This window comes from Pristiophorus japonicus, chromosome 14, assembly GCF_044704955.1.
Source record: "Pristiophorus japonicus isolate sPriJap1 chromosome 14, sPriJap1.hap1, whole genome shotgun sequence".
NCBI classification, from domain to species: Eukaryota; Metazoa; Chordata; class Chondrichthyes; family Pristiophoridae; genus Pristiophorus; species Pristiophorus japonicus.
The window spans coordinates 92364046-92385098 of NC_091990.1; the positions used below are offsets into that span (position 1 = coordinate 92364046).

Here is a 21053-nt window from a genome sequence, read left to right on the forward strand (position 1 = left end):
TTCGCTTTAGGAGAGGGGTGCGCCAGGGATGCCCCATGTCCGGCCAGTTATACGCCGTTTGCGTGGAGCCTTTCCTGCGCCTCTTGCGGACGAGGTTGACGGGACTGGCTCTGCAAGGGCCGGGCGTGGAGGTCGTCCTCTCGGCTTACGCCGATGACGTGCTCCTCGCGGTAGAGGATCCCGCTGACCTGCGGAGGATGCATGAGTGCCAGGAGATTTACTCGGCCGCGTCCTCCGCCAGGATCAACTGGGAGAAATGTTCCGGACTCCTGGTGGGTCAGTGGCGGGTGGACTCCCTGCCGGAGGAGCTCAGGCCTTTTGCCTGGAGCACGACCCATCTCCTCTATCTGGGAGTCTACCTTAGCCCCGACGAGGGAGCCTGGCCGGCGAACTGGCAGGAGCTGGAGGCCAAGGTCGCCGCTCGCCTAGGGCGCTGGACAGGACTGCTCCGAGTGCTGTCCTACAGGGGTCGAGCGCTAGTCATAAACCAGCTGGTGGCCGCAATGTTGTGGTACCGGCTGGTCACTTTGACCCCTCCCACTGCGTTTGTCGCCAAGATACAGAAGAAGCTGGTGGACTTCTTCTGGAACAACAGGAAGCACTGGGTCTCTGCTGCGGTCTTGAGTCTCCCGCTTGAGGAGGACGGTCAGTCGTTGGTGTGCGTCAGCGCCCAGCTCGCGACTTTCCGTCTTCAGACCCTGCAGAGATACCTTTACGTCGAGCCCCCTCCTAGGTGGTGTGCTCTGGCGAGGTATTTCTTCCGCCAGCAGCGCGACCTCAATTATGACACGCAGCTCCTGTTTGTGAACTTGGGGGTTGCCAGGACCGCCCTCCGGGAGCTGCCTGTCTTTTACAGGGAACTCATCAGGGTCTGGAACAAAGTCTCCACCAAGCGCAGCTCTCCGCCGGCTGGAGTGGCGGCCGTCCTGCAGGAACCGCTGCTCGGGAATCCGTACCTCCACGGCCGAGGTTTTATGTGGCGGTCGGAAGAGAGGGCTGTAGCTGGTGAGGTGACCAGGGTCAGGGACCTGCTCGATGGCGGAGGAGCGGGCTGGATGGCGCCAGACACGCTGGCGCGGCGCCTAAATTCTGCCAACGTCCGCCACGCGGCCGATGCCATCGAGTCGCTAAAAACAGCTCTGGGCCCTGACTCCGTTAGGTGCATCGAGGAGGCTCAAGCACGTGGGGAGATCCCGTCCGAACTGACCCCCGTCCGGACGGAATTCCTCATCGGCGCCAAACCCCGGAACCTCCCTCGGGGGCTGGCGCCTCACAACTTGAGCCGCCTCGGGGAAATCCCCTCCGTGCCTTTCAGTTCTGCGCGGAGGGGTTTCCTGTACGGGCTGCTCCTACACACCCTCAACTTTGTCATCCTCGCCGGCCGTCCGGACACGCCATGGCGTACCATCTTGCCGTCCGGAGGAGGCGGGGGTCCCCGATGGAGGGCACTCTACGCAGGGGTCCTCCCACTATTCATCGGGGACTTGGCCTGGAGGGTGGTGCACGGAGCAGTGCCGTGCAACAAATTTTTAAGCCGGTTCACGGACTCCCAGGCCGCCTGCAATTTCTGTGGTCTGGAAGAGTTCGTGTTCCATGTTTTTATGGAATGCACAAGGTTGCAGCCCCTGTTTTATTATTTGAAGGGGCTGCTCCTGAAATTCTGGCTGCACTTCAGTCCCACTCTCCTGATCTTTGGGCACCCTGTGCGGAGGGGAGCGGGTAGGTCCGAAGGCCTCCTCGTAGGACTGCTCCTGGGCACGGCCAAGGGTGCCATCAGCCAGTCCAGGCAGCGGGCGGTCGAGGGGGTCGTTCAACCTGACTGCCTGCCTCTCTTCCGCTCTTACATCCGGTCCAGGGTGTCCTTGGAGATGGAGCACGCGGTGTCCACCGGTACGCTCGCGGCCTTCCGCGAGAGGTGGGCACCGGAGGGACTGGAGTGCATCATCACGCCCGGCAACCAAATTTTAATTTGATTTTACGTTTTAAAGTTTAATTTGTTTTAATTGCCGGTGCTTTTAGTGTCCCCCTCCCCTTTTATAGGGGGCACTGGAAAAAATTTGATTTTAGCGCCCAAAAAAAAACCAAAAAAAGAAAAAAAAAAAAGGGGCCTTGAAAATGTCTGCTGTGTCACCCAGGCGGGTGGCACGGTTTAATGTTTATGTTTATTTTCAGGTAAACTCAAAAGAGTTTCATGCACAAGGACCCCCAGGTCCCTCTGCACCTCAGCATGTTGTATTTTCTCCCCATTCAAATAATATTCCCTTTTACTGTTTTTTTTTCCCAAGGTGGATGACCTCACACCTTCCGACATTGTATTCCATCTGCCAAACCTTAGCCCATTCGCTTAACCTATCTAAATCTCTTTGCCGCCTCGCTGTGTCCTCTACACAACCCGCTTTCCCACTAATCTTTGTGTCATCTGCAAATTTTGTTACACTACACTCTGTCCCCTCTTCCAGGTCATCTATGTATATTGTAAACAGTTGTGGTCCCAGCACCGATCCCTGTGGCACACCACTAACCACCGATTTCCACCCGAAAAGGACCCATTTATCCCGACTCTCTGCTTTCTGTTTGCCAGCCAATTCTCGATGCATGCTAATACATTTCCTCTGACTCTGCGTACCTCTATCTTCTGCAGTAACCTTTTGTGTGGCACCTTATTGAATGCCTTTTTGGAAATCTAAATGCACCACATCCATCGGTACACCTCTATCCACCATGCTCGTTATATCCTCAAAGAATTCCAGTAAATTAGTTAAACATGATTTCCCCATCATGAATCCATGCTGCGTCTGCTTGATTGCACTATTCTTATCTAGATGTCCCGCTATTTCTTCCTTAATGATAGTTTCAAGCATTTTCCCCACTACAAAACTGAGACGGATACATTCTTGTTCGATAAGGATATTATGGGATATGGAACAAAGGCGGGTAAATGGAGTTGAGGCACAGATCAGTCATGATCTAACTGAATGGCCGAACAGGCTCAAGGGGCAGACTAGACTAATGCTATTCCTACATTCCTACCCAAAATACTAAGGTTATAGCGACTGTTAGTATGCTGTAACCAAACAATTCAAAAATAGTGCACCTGAATTTAGTTGTGAGCTATTAATTGCTCTGCGAGGAATATACTCAGGCCCTATTTTTATAGATAATAATGAAGATGTTAAAGTCGTTTCATGTTTTGCTCACAAGAATTAAAAAAGACAGCAAGACATTTATTTTAAGTCCATACCTTGCTCCTTAAAGGCATCTGTCCCAGCTGTTTCCTGATCGCTCCTCTCTAGCCTTGGGCAGCTGCTGTGGTGGTCATTACATTTTTTCTCTGCTCGGCAAAAATGTCCGAGGGCCTCAGATGCAGTTGTGTCGGAACTCCAATCCAGATGTGACACCCGGGCAAATTCTAGGTTGCTATTTACTGAAGCTCGAATATCATCGTGTAGTGTGATCAGCCACAGACATGTTTTCCAAATACAAGCTTCATTCCGGGGCATCACGCTTTTGGAGAAAGACTGAATTTGTGCTGTATCCTTCGGAAGAACGCACTTGGTCGGAACTAAGGAAGTTATTTTGGCCAGAGGGTGAAAACAGGTGGTAAATGGGTGCAGTGCTAATAAGACACGCCTGATTGAAAGTCTGGATTTCGCACACAATTTTGGTGATAATTGCTGATTACCGTAATTTGAATTTACCTGGAGGTGCTAAAACAGACACCTGCAGGTTTAGTACTCCAGTGCTGATTAGATGCAATTTTCGTGGAGCAGTTTATGTGGGCTCCAGTCACCCATTTCCACTGAAGGTGTGGAGTGTGCTGGCTGACACACAGCAACACACTGCAGGATGGCCCAGGGATGTACAGATTCTCGGGCGTGCACTGGAGATCCTGGTGGAGGAGGTCCAGGCGAGCAGGAATGTCCTGCATACTCATCATTATCATGAGCAGTCCCTCGGAATCGAGGAAGACTTAGAATGAGTCCTTAGGTGGCTGAACAGTCCAATACGAGGGCCACAGTCTCTGCCACAGGTGGGACAGTTGGTAGTTGAGGGAAGGAGTGGGTGGGACAGGTTTGCCGCATGCTCTTTCCGCTGCCTGCGCTTGTTTTCTGCATGCACTCGGCGATGAGACTCAAGACGTTCAGTGCCCTCCAGGATGTCCTGTACCCACAGGGGGGATGGTTGCCACTGTGCCCTCCTCACCCTCCTGCAGCATCTGGTGCTGCTCTGCCTGGCCTCCTGTCCTCCTCCCATTCCTTGTCCAGACCGAGGGGGACCCCTAACAAGGTGCCTGTGACCCAAGCGCTCCCTTTCTCCTGGTGACTCCGATAAGGTGGAGTAGCACAACACTTAATTTTATTAGTTGAAATCCTCAGAGAATTTCCGGAATAAATGTTGCTCAAGTGTTGGTGAAGTTTCAAAGTATCCCAGAAAGTCTCCAGATGTGTTTCAGAGGTCCTCTTCACAGCTCCAACAGCAAGCGAACATGAAATGGTGAGCATCCCCTTAAGTGGCGATTGAAATCACCATGAACGCCTTGTTCATTCCCAAACAGCTTTTCGCTGTTAGCAGAGGGCATTAACAAGTTGCATTTCTCCAACATTTTCTGTGAAGTCTGTACAGCACCAATGGGACATTTCAAATACAAACCATTTTTGTGACCTTTTAGTGATGAAATCAGACTCTGGGAATAAGGGTGTCTTTTAAATAAAGCAGAAGAACACTGTTTATACTTGACCCTGTGCAGTAACTGACTACTTCTGATAGAGAATTTTTCTTTTCAAATATTGGAGTATTGAAATATTTGGACATATATCGTTCACTCATCGTTGCTGGGTCAAAATCCAGGAACGATCAATCTAACAGCACTGAGGGAGTACCGTCACCACACGGACTGCAACAGTTTAAGAAAAAGGCTTAACACTACTTTCGCAAGGGCAATTATGGATGGGCAATAAATGCCGGCCTTGCCAGTGACGCCCACAACCCGAAAATGATTGTTTAAAAAATTTCACAGTCAGATGTTCACACTTCTGCACCTTACCAATGGCTTGTGTATGAAGTGTTCCATTGGTGCTGTATGGGGCTTACTGAAAATGTTGAATAAATGTAACTTTTAACAATTGGTCACTGCTGGGGAAATGGTTACTTTCTGCATTGCATTTTGAGACAGTTGGCTGTTTCACCCTGCTGGTGCTGTAAAATCGGCAAGAATTTTACAGCCTAAACAAGGTCCCAAGTTTCCTTCCAGGCTGTCAGTAAGGGAGTGCTGCACTGTCGGAGGTGCCGTCTTTCGGATGAGACGTCAAACTGAAGCCCCGCCTGCCCACTCAGGTGGACGTGAAAGATTCCACGGCACTATCTCAAAGGAGAGCAGGGGAGTTCTCCATGGTGTCCTGGCTAATATTCATGTCTTAACCAACATCAATTAAACAGATTATCTGATCACTATTTCATTGCTGTTTGTGGGACTTGGCTGTCGCGTTTCTTACATTACACCAGTGACTACACCTCAAAAGTACTCAGTTGACTGTACAGTGTTTTGGGACATCCTAAAGTTGTGAAAGATGCTATATAAATGCAAGTTCTTTCTTTAGAATGCAACATAAAATGGCTGCAGAACACAAGCAGTCACTGTATATAATGAATGTGCTTTAAGAATATAATTAGTGTCTGTGGGGAAAAGGATTCCATTCATGCATAAACTACATTGCAATTTTTAAGTAGTTTTACATTCTATATTAAACACCCATTGGCTCTTTTACTAAAAAGAAGGTTGCTGTATAAATCTCAAGTTAATTTGATACTTAATGCATCTTGTGGGGTCAATGCAACCTCGATAGTCAGCATTCCAAGAGTTAATCATATGTTATGTCCAGTTGCTGTATGGAGAACAGGATCATTGTGCGGTAAGGTCATTAGTCTCATTAAATGTCTTTTATGTTCAACCTTCTGTACTGAGCGTTACATTCCAGTCCTAAAGGTTAAGGATGTGCACCAGTAATGGACACTGAGCAGTATTTGTTAAATGATAACAGTTGAATCTGGAGGCAGGGGTGTAACCTGTTGCCACAGGCAAGCCTATTAGTGATGATTTCTGCCCTGAAATTCCAGTGGTTCAGGCGTTTCGAAGTCTGTATTTTTATTTTCAGCTTTAACGAGCACTAAATGCCATTATGCCTTATATGTGGAATAAGTCAGAGGTGAAAGTTCAGGGGTCACAGCTGTTGAGCATTTTGCTACAAGGCTTGTTTTAAGAAGACAAACTTGTAGAATTTGACAAAGTGGCTTGGTGGGGGGAGAGGAGGAGGAGGAGAAACCAAGGAATTTGGATCTGATTGTACAGTCTAGACTGGTCCAGCAGATTGCATGTTGTGTAGATAATCGGAGCTTAGATGTATTGGTGATATCTTGCTGCTTGAAAGACTGATGCCTACCTTGGGTATAGTGATTGATCTGATAGCAGTGTTTGTAGAAACACTGCTGAGGCTGGCTCTCTCTCCTGCAGCTGTGTGTACTGATAATATTTCACAGTGCTGTTGTAAACCTTTTTAATGTTCCTGCCAATGATTCATTATTGTCCATTAAGGGGGGTAAGCTGGAGGGGAGGGGAGGGGTAATGAACAAGAAAGAAAAAGACATGCCTTTATATAGTACCTTTCATGACCTCAGGATATTCCAAAACACTTTACAGCCAATGAAGTAGTTTCTTGAAGTGTAGTCACTGTTGTTCAGTAGGAAACGCGGCAACCAATTTGTGCACAGCAAGCTCCCACAAAAGGCAATGTGATAATACCAAGTCATCTGTTTTTGTGATGCTGATTGAAGGATAAATATTGACCAGGACAAGGAATAGGCTCACTTGTCTCTTGTGCTGTCTACAAGATTAACCCAAAGGAAGGGTTTGGAACCAGGTTCGGTTGGCGTTATTGTTTGTTTTTGTTCCATCTGAGTACAGATGCCAATTTCCCTGAATGTTTCTGAGCTACTTTACTGAGCATGACTGGTGAATATTGGTCTTGCTGCTCAGTATTTTAGGATATCATGAGCCAAGCCTCTGGTTGGGTTGGTTCACTGCCTTTTAAACGCCCATTCCAGGAGCCAAAAGCCGAGGTGACTGGGTGGAGCCTTCGATGCTCCCTTTTGTCTAGAAGGACAGTTTATCAGATCGACTTGCCGGCCCTTATAATCTGCAGGGGCTGCTTTCTGGAATAAGTGCTGGTATGCACTAGCTTCTGCTGACCCTGCCAAGATTCCTGGGCTTCTATTCTTCAGGGATTTGGGTTCCCCTACCCCTCAACACCAGATGCTTCCCACTTTGGCCTGGTGCGCCTGGTGAGACTAGACATACTTACTTTGATCGTATGTTAGTTTCCGACTTGGGGGAGTCCCAGCTGTGAATGCTCTTGCAGAGTTTACAACTGTTTTAGCAGATTCCTGCCAGACCGACAGAATTCTGGGCCCGGCATTGGTTCCCATTTTTCCATTGACTAAACATTTTGATGTCCCGTTTTGTCCTTGAGACAGGTAAAGTCACGGATATAGTCTGTAATGACTTCATGGCTACCTCAGTGTTGCTGTGTATTAAAACTGACAATTCAAACCAATTTTGTTTGCCAGAAACCATTTGGCTTTCTTTATCGCGTGACTGCCAAGTTCTGCCTGAGTTTGTGCCCCCATCTCCCACAGAATTCTCCATTACCTTAAATATTGTGTATTATTGTCCAGCTGAACTCTTCTGAAAGCTTCTTGCCTTGTCTTCATTTACCCCAATTCCCAACAAGTTTTATGCAGAAACTTTAGGAACAGGAAAAATCAATTTGGCCTAAATGTAAATGACAAGGGCCAGACCAGTAATTTCTCCAAACTTGTAACCAGTATTGTCCTCAGAATTTGCTGTTCAGCATCCTATTCAATCTGCTTTCTTTAATCAGCTTTCACGAAGCTTAAACATCCACTCCCTCCACCACCGGCGCGTCGTGGCCGCAGTGTGCACCATCGACAGGATGCACTGCAGCAAGTCACCAAGGCCTTTTCAGCAGCACCTCCCAAACCCGCGACCTCCACCACCTAGAAGGACTAGGGCAGCAAGGGGTGCATGGGAACACCATCACCTCCAAGTTCCCCTCCCAGTCACGCACTGTCCTGACCTGGACATTTACCTCCGTTCCCTCCTCATTGGTGTGTCACAATCTTGGAGCTCCCAACCTGAGAGCACTTTGAACTGCTGCAATCCGTGTGGTGAAGCTGTTCACAAAGAAAAATGCCCACCACCACCTTCTCAAAGGCAGCTAGGGATGGGTAATCAATGCCGGCTATGCCAGAGATGTCCATATTCCGAGAATGAATATGAGAAGCTTTCTGTCCTCGCTCCACAGTATTTTGAATCTCCATGTACCCTGCGCCATTCCTTGTGTGCGAGCTGCTGAACTGATGCACCTCAGGCCACTGCCAACGGCAGTCTGAAAAACTCTATCCTCTTCTTGGCACATCTTTAATGACATGACTTGTGTTCTTATTTTTTGCTGTGTTGGAAAATTAAGAGGCAAAAACGCATGGTATACAGCCCTTTTAATTTTGGTATGTGGCACTTTTAAGTAGGACAGATCCAAGTTGGACGGCCATTGACTGGAATGGAGCCTAAAGATTGTGCGACATATAAGATAGGCATTTGACTTGAAGTCCCCCTCGTTCTCGCTGGGGTGGGTTAGGTTAAAATAGGGGCTTGTGTGATTAGTGTGCCAAACTATGGCAAACTGCACGGCTTAAAAGTTTGGCTTGTAGCGAGCTTGTGAAGCCTGTAGTTTGAAAGCCGACACCATCAAATGTGTACGCAGCCCGGTTTCCAGTAGGAATATGAATCCTGAATGTTAGGAGGCAGTTACTGTATATGTACACCTCCCTGGCCCCCTTTTCCCTTGCTTCTGTGACTTCTTGACTAAGGCAACTTGTCAGTATTCACTTGTTCATTAATATGACTGAAGGGTACATTGTTTTTTTCCCCAAAAAAATCTGTCTGCTACCCCTGGTACTTCCAGCTGGCAAGCATTAAATCATTAAAACATCTCACCGGGAGAAAGGAGTGATGCAAGCTGTAGGATGATGTAGTAAATAGTCTCCTTTTTAAGACCGGGAATCCGAGCTGGCTGGTGCCAACTGGTCTTGCACCTGGAACCCTAGTGAATAACGGGCACTTGTTCAGGATCGACATGCTGAGGGGAGTCCTGGCAGAGCAGTTGCATACTTCATAAATCCTATCGGCAACTACTGCCGAATATATGCCCTTCATGTCTGCAAAACACGATTCCTATCAGCTCTATTGACAAGGACCCAGATGGGCTGATTATGAAAATATCCATTTCCAACGTCTGATCTGTTGTTTACCCATTTCCAGGTGTTTCAGAACAATCAGCACAGTTATTGTGCAAAGTCATATAGACAGCAATTGTTGGTAGTTTTATTTGTGGCCTCCACACTCTCTGCCATTTCTTGGCAACTGTGCATTCAGTGTTGTGGAGGGAGAGACCCCACTTGTGTGTCGGGGGAGCTGAATTTATCGCCTGCCATCTCAGCACAATGACCTCATTGGATCAGTGAAATATTTCCCTCTGCGCAAAGTCGGGAGACTTGCTGTTAATTTGATCTGGGCTGACATAAAAATTATTTTCAAACTCTGTTGTGGAGCTCTGTTGTGGAGCCTCCTTTCTGGGTGGCATTGTAATGACCACTATTGAAAGTCCATTGTAAATTCCGACCACTCGGTGCGCAAAAGCAAGGCTGTTGCTCAGCGTGAACAGTTTCTGGAATCTATTCAGCTTTCTTGGTTTAAATTGCCAACGGGTTCTGTAAGAAACTTAAGATGACAAGCTGGGCTTTTGTCGGTTCCACATTAACAATAAGTGCAACTGGTCTTGCAAAAGTTACAAATGAAATGATTCTTGGCAAATCACTGGTTAGTTTAAATGTAGGCTGGTTTTCTCTTAACAAAACAGTTTTAACCAGGGAGTTCTTGATATTTAACTGGCTCTAGTGATGAGTGGCACTGATGTATGGCCCTGAAGGGGGAGGTTGCATGAGGCCTATATTTAAACCACTAGCAATGACAGACTGATGATGGTAGAATCACAAATCATGTAACTTAAAAAAGACTTGTAACATAAGGGTAGCATTTTGAAGCGGAACAGTGTATAGCTTCCATTCTTGTCCTCCTGCATCCTGACCCATTTCCCAGGCTACATGTGCTAGAAAAGACCCTGGATACCCTTCCTCTTTGTTGCTCTGCTTGACCCGGTGACTAGAGGTGATCCAAAACTTGGCTGCCCGTATCCTAACTCGCACCAAGTCCCGCTCACCCATCACTCCTGTGCTCACTGACCTACATTGGCTCCCGGTTAAGCCATGCCTCGATTTCAAAATTCTCATCCTCGTTTTCAAATCCCTCCATGGCCTTGTCCCTCCCTGTCTCTGTAATCTCCTCCAGCCTCACAACGCCCTGTGATGTCTGCGCTCCTTTAATTCTGCCCTCTTGAGCAGCCCTGATTATAATCGCTCAACCATTGCTGGCCGTGCCGTCTGTTGCCTAGGCCCTAAGCTCTGGAATTCCCTGCCTAAACCTCTCCACCTCTCTATCTCTCTTTCCTCCTTCAAGATGCTCCTTAAAACCTACCTCTTTGACCAAGCTTTTGGTCACCTGCGCTAATTTCTTCTTATGCGGCTCAGTGTCAAATTTTTAATCTTTTACTACTCCACCACGTTAAAGGCGCTATATAAATCCACGTTGTTATTGTTGTGACTCAGGGAAGGGTAGAGCTGACTAATAGTCTGTATTGATATCACTGTGCCAACTTGTTTTAGCCACCTGTGACCTGACAAATGAGGCCAGCCTCGTTTGGCTCTTCCTTCCTTGAGTGTTTGGTGCGAAATATCATGAGGATGGTGCCCCTTTAGGAAGCCATTGTTGAAGATTTATATAAAGGAACAAAGGAAGGCTAATAACCTGGTTAACAGCAAAATTCTGGCACACTCCCTGACGTGGGGAACTCAATTCTTTCAGAAATAATGGTAAAATGGATAATATCTTTTTGCCTTAACCTTACGATGTAGTGGCTTAAATTTTCCTCCTTTCTGCTCTTGTGAAGGCGTTAATTCATTACTGGTGGGTGGTTCAATGATCATGGGGGCTCTTGGTGCCTTGCCTCAGTATCTATTATCCATGTACTTTGTCAGCAGGCTTCCAGGGTTGGGGGCAAGGCAAACACAGCTCTCGGCTGCGTCACTAACATAACTGAAAGGTGCTCTGTGTCCCCAGTAACCGCAGCAAGTCTACACTATTGACGTCATGTCCTTGGACCAATGGATCAACAAGGCAATGACTTTGCATTGTTTTTTTCTCCCCAGAATGCAGCTGCGTGTCCTGTTCTCGCTGGTACTCGTGATGATGGTCATCCTGATGGCAGGAAGCTCTGAGGCCGGAAGAAACAAAAAAGGTGAGTGGGACGTAACAACTGAACCAGACTTTTAGTGCTGGGTGCTGCGGATGTTTCAAATTTGGACACCAATGTCGACATAAAGAAAATTTCAGGTAAAATCTGGAGCTGTGGACCCTTGACGTACTTTGTTTGATCCTGAACAGAGTTCACTCCCAACATCTGTTACTTCTGAAGCTGCCCTCTTTTCACCATTTTTAACATTGTCTGACTTCACTCCCACCCATTGCTGCCAAAATCCTAATCCATGCTTTATCGCCTCAAACTCAACTGAGGTGTAATTGTAGTCCAACGCGCCCAGCGGGAATGGGTCAGGTTTAGGTCCTAACACTGTGATTTCCCCTGTCTGTCTAAACATTCCCTTCTTTCTCCTATTCCAGTGCTATTTCTGGGTGTGACCTGAGCGCTCGTGTCACAAGAGGTGGGGTACAAAGGGTTAATGGGAATGAGATGGCTTTGCACTAGCAGCAGCTTGCCCTCGGGACTAGGGAATGGTAGCTGGCTGCATCTCTGGAACTTCTGCATCGGCAGCCTGATGTCACTTGTGTGGTGCTCTGAGGTGGAAGGCCAGATGCTTCACAACTGCTGCTGTCCTGAGAAATGACAGCCTCATCCAGGTTGCCTCTTGCTGTTGCCAATGCAGTCGGCCCTGGATCTGTATATCTGCTAATCAGCAGGCTGGCTGGTGCAAAGCTAGCTATCAGATTCTGAAAGCCTTGCGAGATGGTGGTCAGTATCCTGGCACACAGGATCTGAGAGTTGATGTGAAGGACGCAGTCTGTTCAGTCCCCTACTGGCAGCAGGATGGCAATCTGTGCGTCCATGGAGGCAGAGTCACTAACCAGAACCTATGTCTGCCCGCCCCATTTAGAACTGGCCTGGGATCAATAAAGCTGCCATCCAAATTATTATATAAGATAAAGAGCTACTGAACCCTGCAGGACTCCACTAGTGACTGGATCTCATGCAGAGCTGCTTCTATTAATTACTACTATCTGCCTGCAAGAACGCAACCAATTTGCTATCCACCTGAGCATCTACCTACCAATCTCGCACAATGAAACCGTTAAAAATAAAGGGCTAGACTTTTGGCATATATCCGCCCATTTATCGCCGAGATTATGTTTACCGCCCATATTTGATTATAAATGGAAACTTAACACCTCATTATCGCCGGCGGAACTTTTGGCATTCAATTACCGCTGGGAATGAGCTGAACCGCCCGCCCATATTTTTTTAATAAAACCTGACGTCGTCACTTGTGCATCGCACAGAAGACCGTTTATAATGGAAACTAGCGCCTAAATACCGCCCAGATTATCGGCAAGCGCTAATGATCGCATGCCCAAAAAGCCACTCAAGAAAAGCTGCACTCACCTGACCTTAACCCAGCGGTATGGACGCCATTTTGTAAATCGGAGGACTTTTAATAAAAGGCTACTTCAAGTTGATGGGAGCATTGAAGTAATTCGTGAGTGATTTTAAGGGCTTTTTAAAATCTTGACAATCATCTAATCACATTATGGTGAATTTTGAGTTTATATTGTGCTGCTAAAGCACTCCAATTGTCTTTTCAACGATATTGCATGTGACTGCATGGCTTTCGTTGTAGCGCTTCTCGGTTTCTGTCGGAGTCTTACCCAGGGGGGTCATGAGCCAGCTGGCAAGGCCATATCCTTTATCCCCCAGCATCCAACCATGACCTTGTGGCTGACTCTTAAACAGATCAGAGACTGTGCTCTCATGCAAAATGTGTGCATCATGAATGCTACCTGGAAAATTTGCATTTACTGCCATGATTATTTGCTTGTGGTCAACAATGAGCTGCACATTCAGGGAGTGGAATCCCTTTCAGTTACGGTAAACCTCTGCAACCTGTAAAGGTGCTCGCAGGTCTATTGCTCCCTGTACTTTGTGGAAGTTTGCTATTCTCAAGAACCCCAAAGCCCTCTCACTCTGTGCCTCCCTGGTCATAGGGAAGTTTATAAAGTCCATCCTGCGTGCATAAAGGGCTTCAGTCACCTGCCGAATGCAGCAATATGTGGCGTGCTGAGAGATGCAGCAAATGTCGGCAGTTGAGGCCTGAAAGGAGCCTGATGCATAGAAGGAAAGTGCCGCAGTAACCTCATCCTCAACGGGCAGTGCGGTCCTGATGGTGCTGGTAGGCTGCAGATCTCCCTTAATTAGCTGGCATATCTCACTGATGACCTCCTTTTGGAAGTGCAGCCTCCTAACGCATGTGGTGTCGGACAAGTCCAGATGATCGCTTATCCCTGTAAATGCGTTGGGTGTAAGGTCTCCTCCTCCTCAGCAGTCTGCCACCTCTTTGATTGGGCACACAATTCTCTTCAATGAACCTTCTGGTGAATTTTGAGTTTATATTGTGTTTGTAGAGGACAATTTAATAATGTTGAAGATATATTAGGGCATTTATAGTAATGGGGCCTGTAATTTCTCAGCCAGTATTGATGACTACTCACATGCTGCAGAATAGAGATGGGAGAAGGTTCATTGAAGAGAATGAATGCTATTCATTGTTAACATTATATGCTCATATGCTTTTTATGCAATTGATGCATGGTTATATCTATGGTCGGAGAATAAATTTATTAAGATCGTGGTTAGGAACTAATGCGTTACACCAAGAATACCCAGCTTAATTACAATCTGAAAGATTTACATTTTAATTAATGAGTCAGTGCATCAATACAATTATAAATTTAATAATTTAATACTTACGCTTGCAGACCCAACCAGGTCGTTCCAGCACTTGCAGCACTGGTTTGGCTCTCGAACATCATGGGCCACCGATGAAACAACTTTGGCAATCTCCGCCCAGATTCTTTGGTATATCCGGTGGGGGAGGGGGTTTCCCACGACCACCCAGGTTAATTGGCCCCATGGAGTTTCCACCTCATGCACAAGGGCTGCGTTTGCTTCATCTGAAAAGCGTTTAGCTCTCCTCCCTCCAACCTCTGCCAAATCAATTTCTTCCTCACCCACATCTGCCACCTCACCAACAACACTCGCTCCTGACTCCTCAGAATCCATCTCCATTTTTAAATTAAGTATATGGTTTTACTCTTTGCCTCGACACAACCTCCCTGCTCAGCTCCAAAGACAAAATGCGGTCTTTCTCTCTCTCTCCCTCCCTTTGTCTTCAGAGCATGTGCAAATGACCCCTGACCTCCTGAATCGCAGGAAAGTTAATTGCCTGGAAAAAAAACTCGCGCATGCACAGAACGGCCGTTGCTATGGACGCTGGCGTTGCATGACTGAATACATCGCTTCGCCCATTTCACATCGCTATGGCTATCGCCCAAATTAAAAAGGCAAAACTAGCGGTTTTTAAAATGGGCGGTATTCCGGCGATCCTGAAAAATAAAACAACCACTAACGCCAGAAATATTGCTCATTTTTGGGTGATAGCGATGATAATGGAAAGTCTAGCCCAAAGACTTGAACTTACTTAATAGTTTAACAAATTTAAAAACTGATATAGATGATTAGGTACGTTTTGTAGTTGAGAGGACAAAGTCGGCTGAAGTATCGCAGGCTCTCTGAACTAATGCTTAAAACAATGAAGATTGTTCATCTAAAACAAACTCTCAAGATCACACAATGGACGTTACATCAGTTGGAAGGATTTATACTGCGCTGTAAACACTGCCGATCTTTCTCGGCTGACCTGCAGTCCACAGCGACACTTCACTGATGTTGCCCACAGATATACATTGACCCCGCTGCCCCGAGAGTTGGTGTCTCCCCCTGAAATGAACCATTACATTTAAAAACTTACCGGTACTGCTGACAAAGCTCCAACCCAACTGAGGAGGGAACACCAGAGGCAGCGGGGAGAAGAGGAGCAGCCAGCCCCAGGACACAGTGCGGGTCGTGACCCCTCGCCGGGAATGATGCCAGACAAGGGAGGTTGCTGGTTAAAGGAGTACCGGATAAGAGAGGTTCAACCTGTAATTAACTTTATCTTCAGTACTAAAAATATATGTAAAGTATCCATTTAGCAATTCCACCTTAATGTATGCTGCAGATTCTCTTACAGGCTCTTTGTGGTCCTTAATTACTCTCTGACTCTTGACATAACTGAAAAGACCTCACTGTCATTGCCACGTCTACTTAGAATCATCTTTTTTTTCTTCGCTGCTCTTTTGGCCATTCTTGTTCCCCTCAACTTTCACACCCGTCCCTAGTCTCCTGAATTATTTTCTTTATATCTTTGTTAAGAGTTAATTTGACTATGAACTTACGGTTATCCATTTGGGGTTTCACTTTACTACATACCGTGCTTTTAATCCAAACACTACCAGTGCCATCAGGAAGGACTGAGGATTATGTAGACATTCTCCAGACTCCGATTCTGAAATCAAGCTTCAAATGACAATGCTTCAGCATGTGGAATAGACTTCCAGGTAGGGTGGTGGAGACATTAAAACTCTGCAATTGTTAAGAAGCAGCTGGATATTGTGATGGAGCGATTGCAGGTTCCTTCTGGATGGATGGTCCCAGAGGGGCTGAATGGCCTTCCTCTTCTATCTGTCAGCTGATGTGATGTACTCAAATTACAGTAGAAAGTTACAAAGTGCAACTAGTTGCAAACTTGTGCCTGACCCAATGAATGGGCTTTGAATTCTCCCCCCAACCCCCGCCTCCCCCCCCCCCCCCCCCCCCACACACACACACATACACACACACCTTTCACCTCCTCTTCGCCTACCCAAAACAAAATCAAAAGTACACACGTGATATTGTATTCTCTTACAGAGAAAGGGAAGAAGGCCAACTCAACCTGCAAAGAATGGCAGTGGGGAACATGTGAGCCGGCCTCTGGTGACTGTGGCACTGGACTCCGTGAGGGAACCTGTAAGGAGAAGGAGAAGACGGAGAACAAAATCGTGAAGTGCAAGGTACCATGTAACTGGAAGAAGCAATTTGGAGGTGAGCATTTGGGCTTTTTTTTTAAGAGCTGGTTTTAACATAGCATTATCTTTTTCCGATCTTTTTCTCTCCCGTCCCCAAAAATGCATTATTCCCAAAATGGACAAAAGATCTACTCCCAGGCCCCAGCCTATGGCAATTTCTATCTGGTTACTGGAAGGTGCACAAGTACCACAGGAAATCTCAGGCTCTCTGGTGAAAACTGGCATAAACATGCATCAAGTACTGTGTAGTGCATCTTATTACTAGACCAGTTACCCCTGGCTCCTTTACTCAAAGTAATGTGTTTAATTTACTAAAGCCATATGTGCTCGGATGCAATTAACTACAGACACATAGACCCCTATTGTACATTATTTCCAGTGCAAGAGCTTTCATTGGCTGTCTTAAGTTGCTCAGTGCTGGAACAGTACAGCTTTGAGGCCAGTGTACAGTGCACAGCAGTTACTGTAATGGGATCATTTTAGGCTGTCATCACACCTTATTGTTCTTGGTCGGGCAAAATTATTTTATTATTTTTACATCCTCCTTCATGTAGGTTACTCCTATATTGAACAGTAAATGACTAAAATCAATCATTATCCTCTTTTTCTCTTGTTCTCTCCTCACTTTCTTTCCACGTGCTCTTCCTCACACACACTCACGCTTACTTACTCTCACTCCCGCATGCTCCTGCTCCCTTTGCGCACACTTTGCCTCACTTACTTCTGCGGTACACATGCTAACTTTCTTGCTGTTGGGAAATGTTTAAGAGGAAGCGAAGACCTGAAGGGGTGGAAAAAGTTATGTGAAAATATAAATAAGTAACTAGTTGCTGGCTGGAGACTGAATTCAGTCCATTAGAGTCTCTGACCGTTTTGGAGAGCTACCAAACTTAAGCTGCTGACCTTCCTAAGCTAGGGAATGAAACCTCAGGGATTGTGTTCCTGACTCCCAACGTATCTTCACAGGTGACTGCAAGTACAAGTTTGGAAACTGGGGCGAGTGTGACACCGAGACTGGCCTAAAAACTCGCAACGGAACCCTAAAGAAGGCACTGTTCAACGCAGAGTGTGAGCAGTCAGTGAAGGTCACAAAGTCCTGCGATAAATCCAAGACAAAATCAAAAGGTCAGTGCTTGCCCTTCTGAAGGAGGAAGGAGTTGAGCATATGATATCAGCTACCTTTCGTGAGTGTCTGAAATCTTGTGGGGAACTGCAATGATAACGAAAAATTTCAGAATCCGTGGCGGCCAAATGATAGCTAAGGGGTTTCTGTCTTTAAAACAGCTGGTGAATATCCATCTTCAAGAAAGTAGGTTTTGAGGAATTGTAGCTGTTCTTGTGTGAGAGTGTTTACATAGGATTACATGGGATATACGGCACAGAAACAGGCCATGCGACCCAACCAGTCCATGCTGGCGTTTATGCTCCACTCGAGCCTCCTCCCGTCTTTCCTCATCTAACTCTATCAGCATAACCCTCTTTTGCCTTCTCCCTCATTTGCTTGTCCAGCCTCCCCTTAAATGCATCTATACTATTCGCTTCAACCACTCCCTGTGGTAGCGAGTTCCACATTCTCACCACTCTCTGGGTAAAGAAGTTTCTTCTGAATTCCCTATTTGATTTCTTGGCCCATCGAGCCTGTCCCACACAATAGTGAGACCTTGTGAATCACAATATATACTCTTTCATCCACCCCCGCCCCCCTCTCCCCACCCGAAATCATGTGATCTCCTGGGGAAAAAAACAGGTAAAACAAAATCCAGGCAATTTAGGAAAAATATCTTGGAAATTCCTCTCTCATCTAGGCGATCAAAACTAGTCCAGGAGATGACCCTGGCCCTGAATTCCCTGCAGTGCCTACCTAGAGGTGATCTCCGCCACAGCCAGTAACAGGTCCAGCTCTCACTTGAAGGAATTCAGTGAATCATCATCCATCGCATGAGACACTAGACTGTTCCAGAGGTCCACTATTCTCTGGGAAAAGAACCACCTCCTGGCATACAACCTAGCTCTGGCCTTATATAACTTAAATTTGAGACCCCTGTTCCTCCCTAATCTATTTAATTGGAATAAACTGTCAACTGAAACAAAATCTATTCCCTTCATTCTCTTATAAACCTCAATCAGATCACCACTAAGCCTACACTTCTAAAGTATAGAGTCCCAACTCTTTCATTCGAGTGTACCTATTTTAAATCTGCTGCTGTGAGCTACAAACAGGCATTGTTGTCCATCTCTGCTGCAACGCAGATCTCCAGCACCGAAAAGCACTTTGAAGAAGATTACTTTGCCAACGTGGTGGAAATCGAGTGTGCGGACACAAATGAACAGAAGACAAAAATAAAGTTAAGGAGGGAGAAATTGGGTAGAGGTTACAAATTTCACTGCAACTTGAAGTGTTCTGACTGATCTCCAGCCAGAGGTTACGGTCTTGCATCTCCCTGTGGCTCAAGGTTTAACATCGAGCCTGAAGGCCCTGTACTGTTTTGGGTTTGCATGCTCTCCATGTATGAGCTGCACAGCTGGATAAAGTGCACACGATGATGAGATTTTTAGTTTCAACAAGAGGAGGAGGAAGAACCAACCACTTGATGCTGGTTACCTTAACCGTCTGAGCAGGGTTATCTTATGCAGGGAGGATGTTTCCCTTGACTGGGGAGTCTAGAACCAGGGGTCATATTCTCAGAATAAGGGGTCGGCCATTTAGGACTGAGATGAGGAGAAATTTCTTCACTCAGAGGGTAGTGAACCTTTGAAATTCTCTACCCCAGAGAGCTGTGGATGTTCAGTCTTTGAGTACATTCAAGACAGAGATCGATAGATTTTTGAATATTTTGGGAATCAAGGAACATGGGGAGAGTGCAGGAAAGTGGAGTTGAGGTAGAAGATCAGCCATGGTCTCATTGAATGGCGGTGCAGGCTCGAGGGGCCGAATGGCCTACTCCTGCTCCTAATTATTGCGTTCTTATGCTGCAGTCAGCAGGAGGTTACATGAGATAAAAGAAAATGTTGACTTTCTGTAAACATCTATGTACCAATCTTGTTCTTTTCTATCTTTTGGAACAGGTAAGAAGGGAAAGAAGGGCATGTGAAGAAGTTCCTAGAAACTTGACAGTATAACCCATCTTCTGTTTGATCTGAGCTGCAGCACAATCTATACAGCCGCCCCTCACCAAAATACCTTTTACCAAGCTTTGTTGTAATCTTCTAATCTGTAGAATTTAATGTAAAAGAACTGCCTTTTTAAATGATTGCTTTTTTTTCTAGTCTCTTATTGCTTATAAACCTGAGACATTGGCATGTGTACAGTACATTTCTGCAACTTTATAATTTCCATGTAGAATGCCTCACAAATCTCTAGGCTTGTAGTAGTGTTTTTGCCGTGTGTCAATTGTCCCTTTTTAACCCCATTCAAAATGTTTTTTTAGTTTCTCAGTGCCGACATCACCTGTTTTTGCAGAATTTTAGGGCATTCATTTGCCTCAGCCTCCTTGGCTTTCACACCTGAATGCATCCAGCATTCTTTTTGTAAGAAAAGTTAACTTTTTTAGATTTGAACAACACAAAAAAAAACATGTTTAAGCAATTGATGGCAAGATCAGAAGAGAAACACCCATTTTGCTTTGCTGGCAGCATTGTGTTCCTGACCGGGGATTGCGTTGCAACTCTGAAATCGTGTAACAAATGCAGCCCAACTAAACTCTGGAAACTCTTTATTTCAAAGCTGTGATTTTCAGATTTGGAAGGCACAATGTAATTCATGAAAAATAATGCATTTCCTGTCCTAAATGTTTGCCATTCACTGAAGAGATCTTGGACTAGAGGTTTTTTCAATAAAATCTTTTTATAAACTTATACATGTGTGCTTTCTGAGGTGACTGAGGGATGATTCCTTGCTCGTAACGGCTCAATGAAAGTTTGAGCACTGGTATATGGCCACAAAACGACACAAGCCATTGCGGTACCTAAAGAAGTTGGTTCATATACTAAACTTGATTCCGAGTACTGTGACTTTAAACAAATCTGATATTAATATTCACCGGGTGTTCTGATTAGTAGACTTGTATAACTCCCAGGATCAGCCATTTTGTCATTTTTGTAATTTTTAAAAAAATGCTTGCTTCATGTGGCTCAGTGGGTAGCACTCACACCTCCAAGTCACAAGGCTGTGGGGTCCAGTCCCACTCCAAGGTCTTGAGCACAAAATCTAGACTGACACTCCAGTGTTGTACAGAAGGAGTGCTGCACTGTCAGAGGTGCCGTCTTTCAGATGAGATGGCAAACTGAGGACCCGTCTGTCCACTCAGGTGGATGTAAAAGATTCCATGGCACTATTTCAAAGAAGAACAGAGGAGTTCTCCCTGGTGTTCTGGCCAATATTTATCCCTCAACAACAGATTATCTGGTCATTGTCACGTTGCTGTTTGTGGGACCTTGCTGTGCGCAAATTGGTTGCCTTGTTTGTAGCATTTCAACATTGACTACACTTCAGGGCTGCTTCGTTGGCTGTACAGCACTTTGGGATGTCCTGAGGTTGTGAAAGGTGCTATATATAAATGCAAGGTCCCCATTATAGAAAGCAAGTCTGCTGCCTGCTCCTCTCTCAATGGTGCTCTTGATCCAGCTAATC

General features: G+C 46.1%; 1 protein-coding gene across 2 annotated transcripts in view; it reads left to right on the plus strand.

Annotated features, from left to right (window-relative positions):
* Window positions 1-20278, plus strand: part of mdka (midkine a) — a 61138-nt gene extending 40860 nt beyond the window's left edge. For both annotated transcript variants that reach the window (XM_070898557.1, XM_070898556.1), the window contains exons 2-5: window positions 11398-11486; window positions 16266-16439; window positions 17390-17548; window positions 19490-20278. In XM_070898557.1, coding sequence (XP_070754658.1) covers window positions 11399-11486; window positions 16266-16439; window positions 17390-17548; window positions 19490-19515 — 447 coding nt within the window. In that variant the 5' untranslated portion in view covers window position 11398 and the 3' untranslated portion in view covers window positions 19516-20278. The remainder of the gene's footprint in view (window positions 1-11397; window positions 11487-16265; window positions 16440-17389; window positions 17549-19489) is intronic.
* The last annotated feature ends 775 nt before the right edge of the window (window positions 20279-21053 follow it).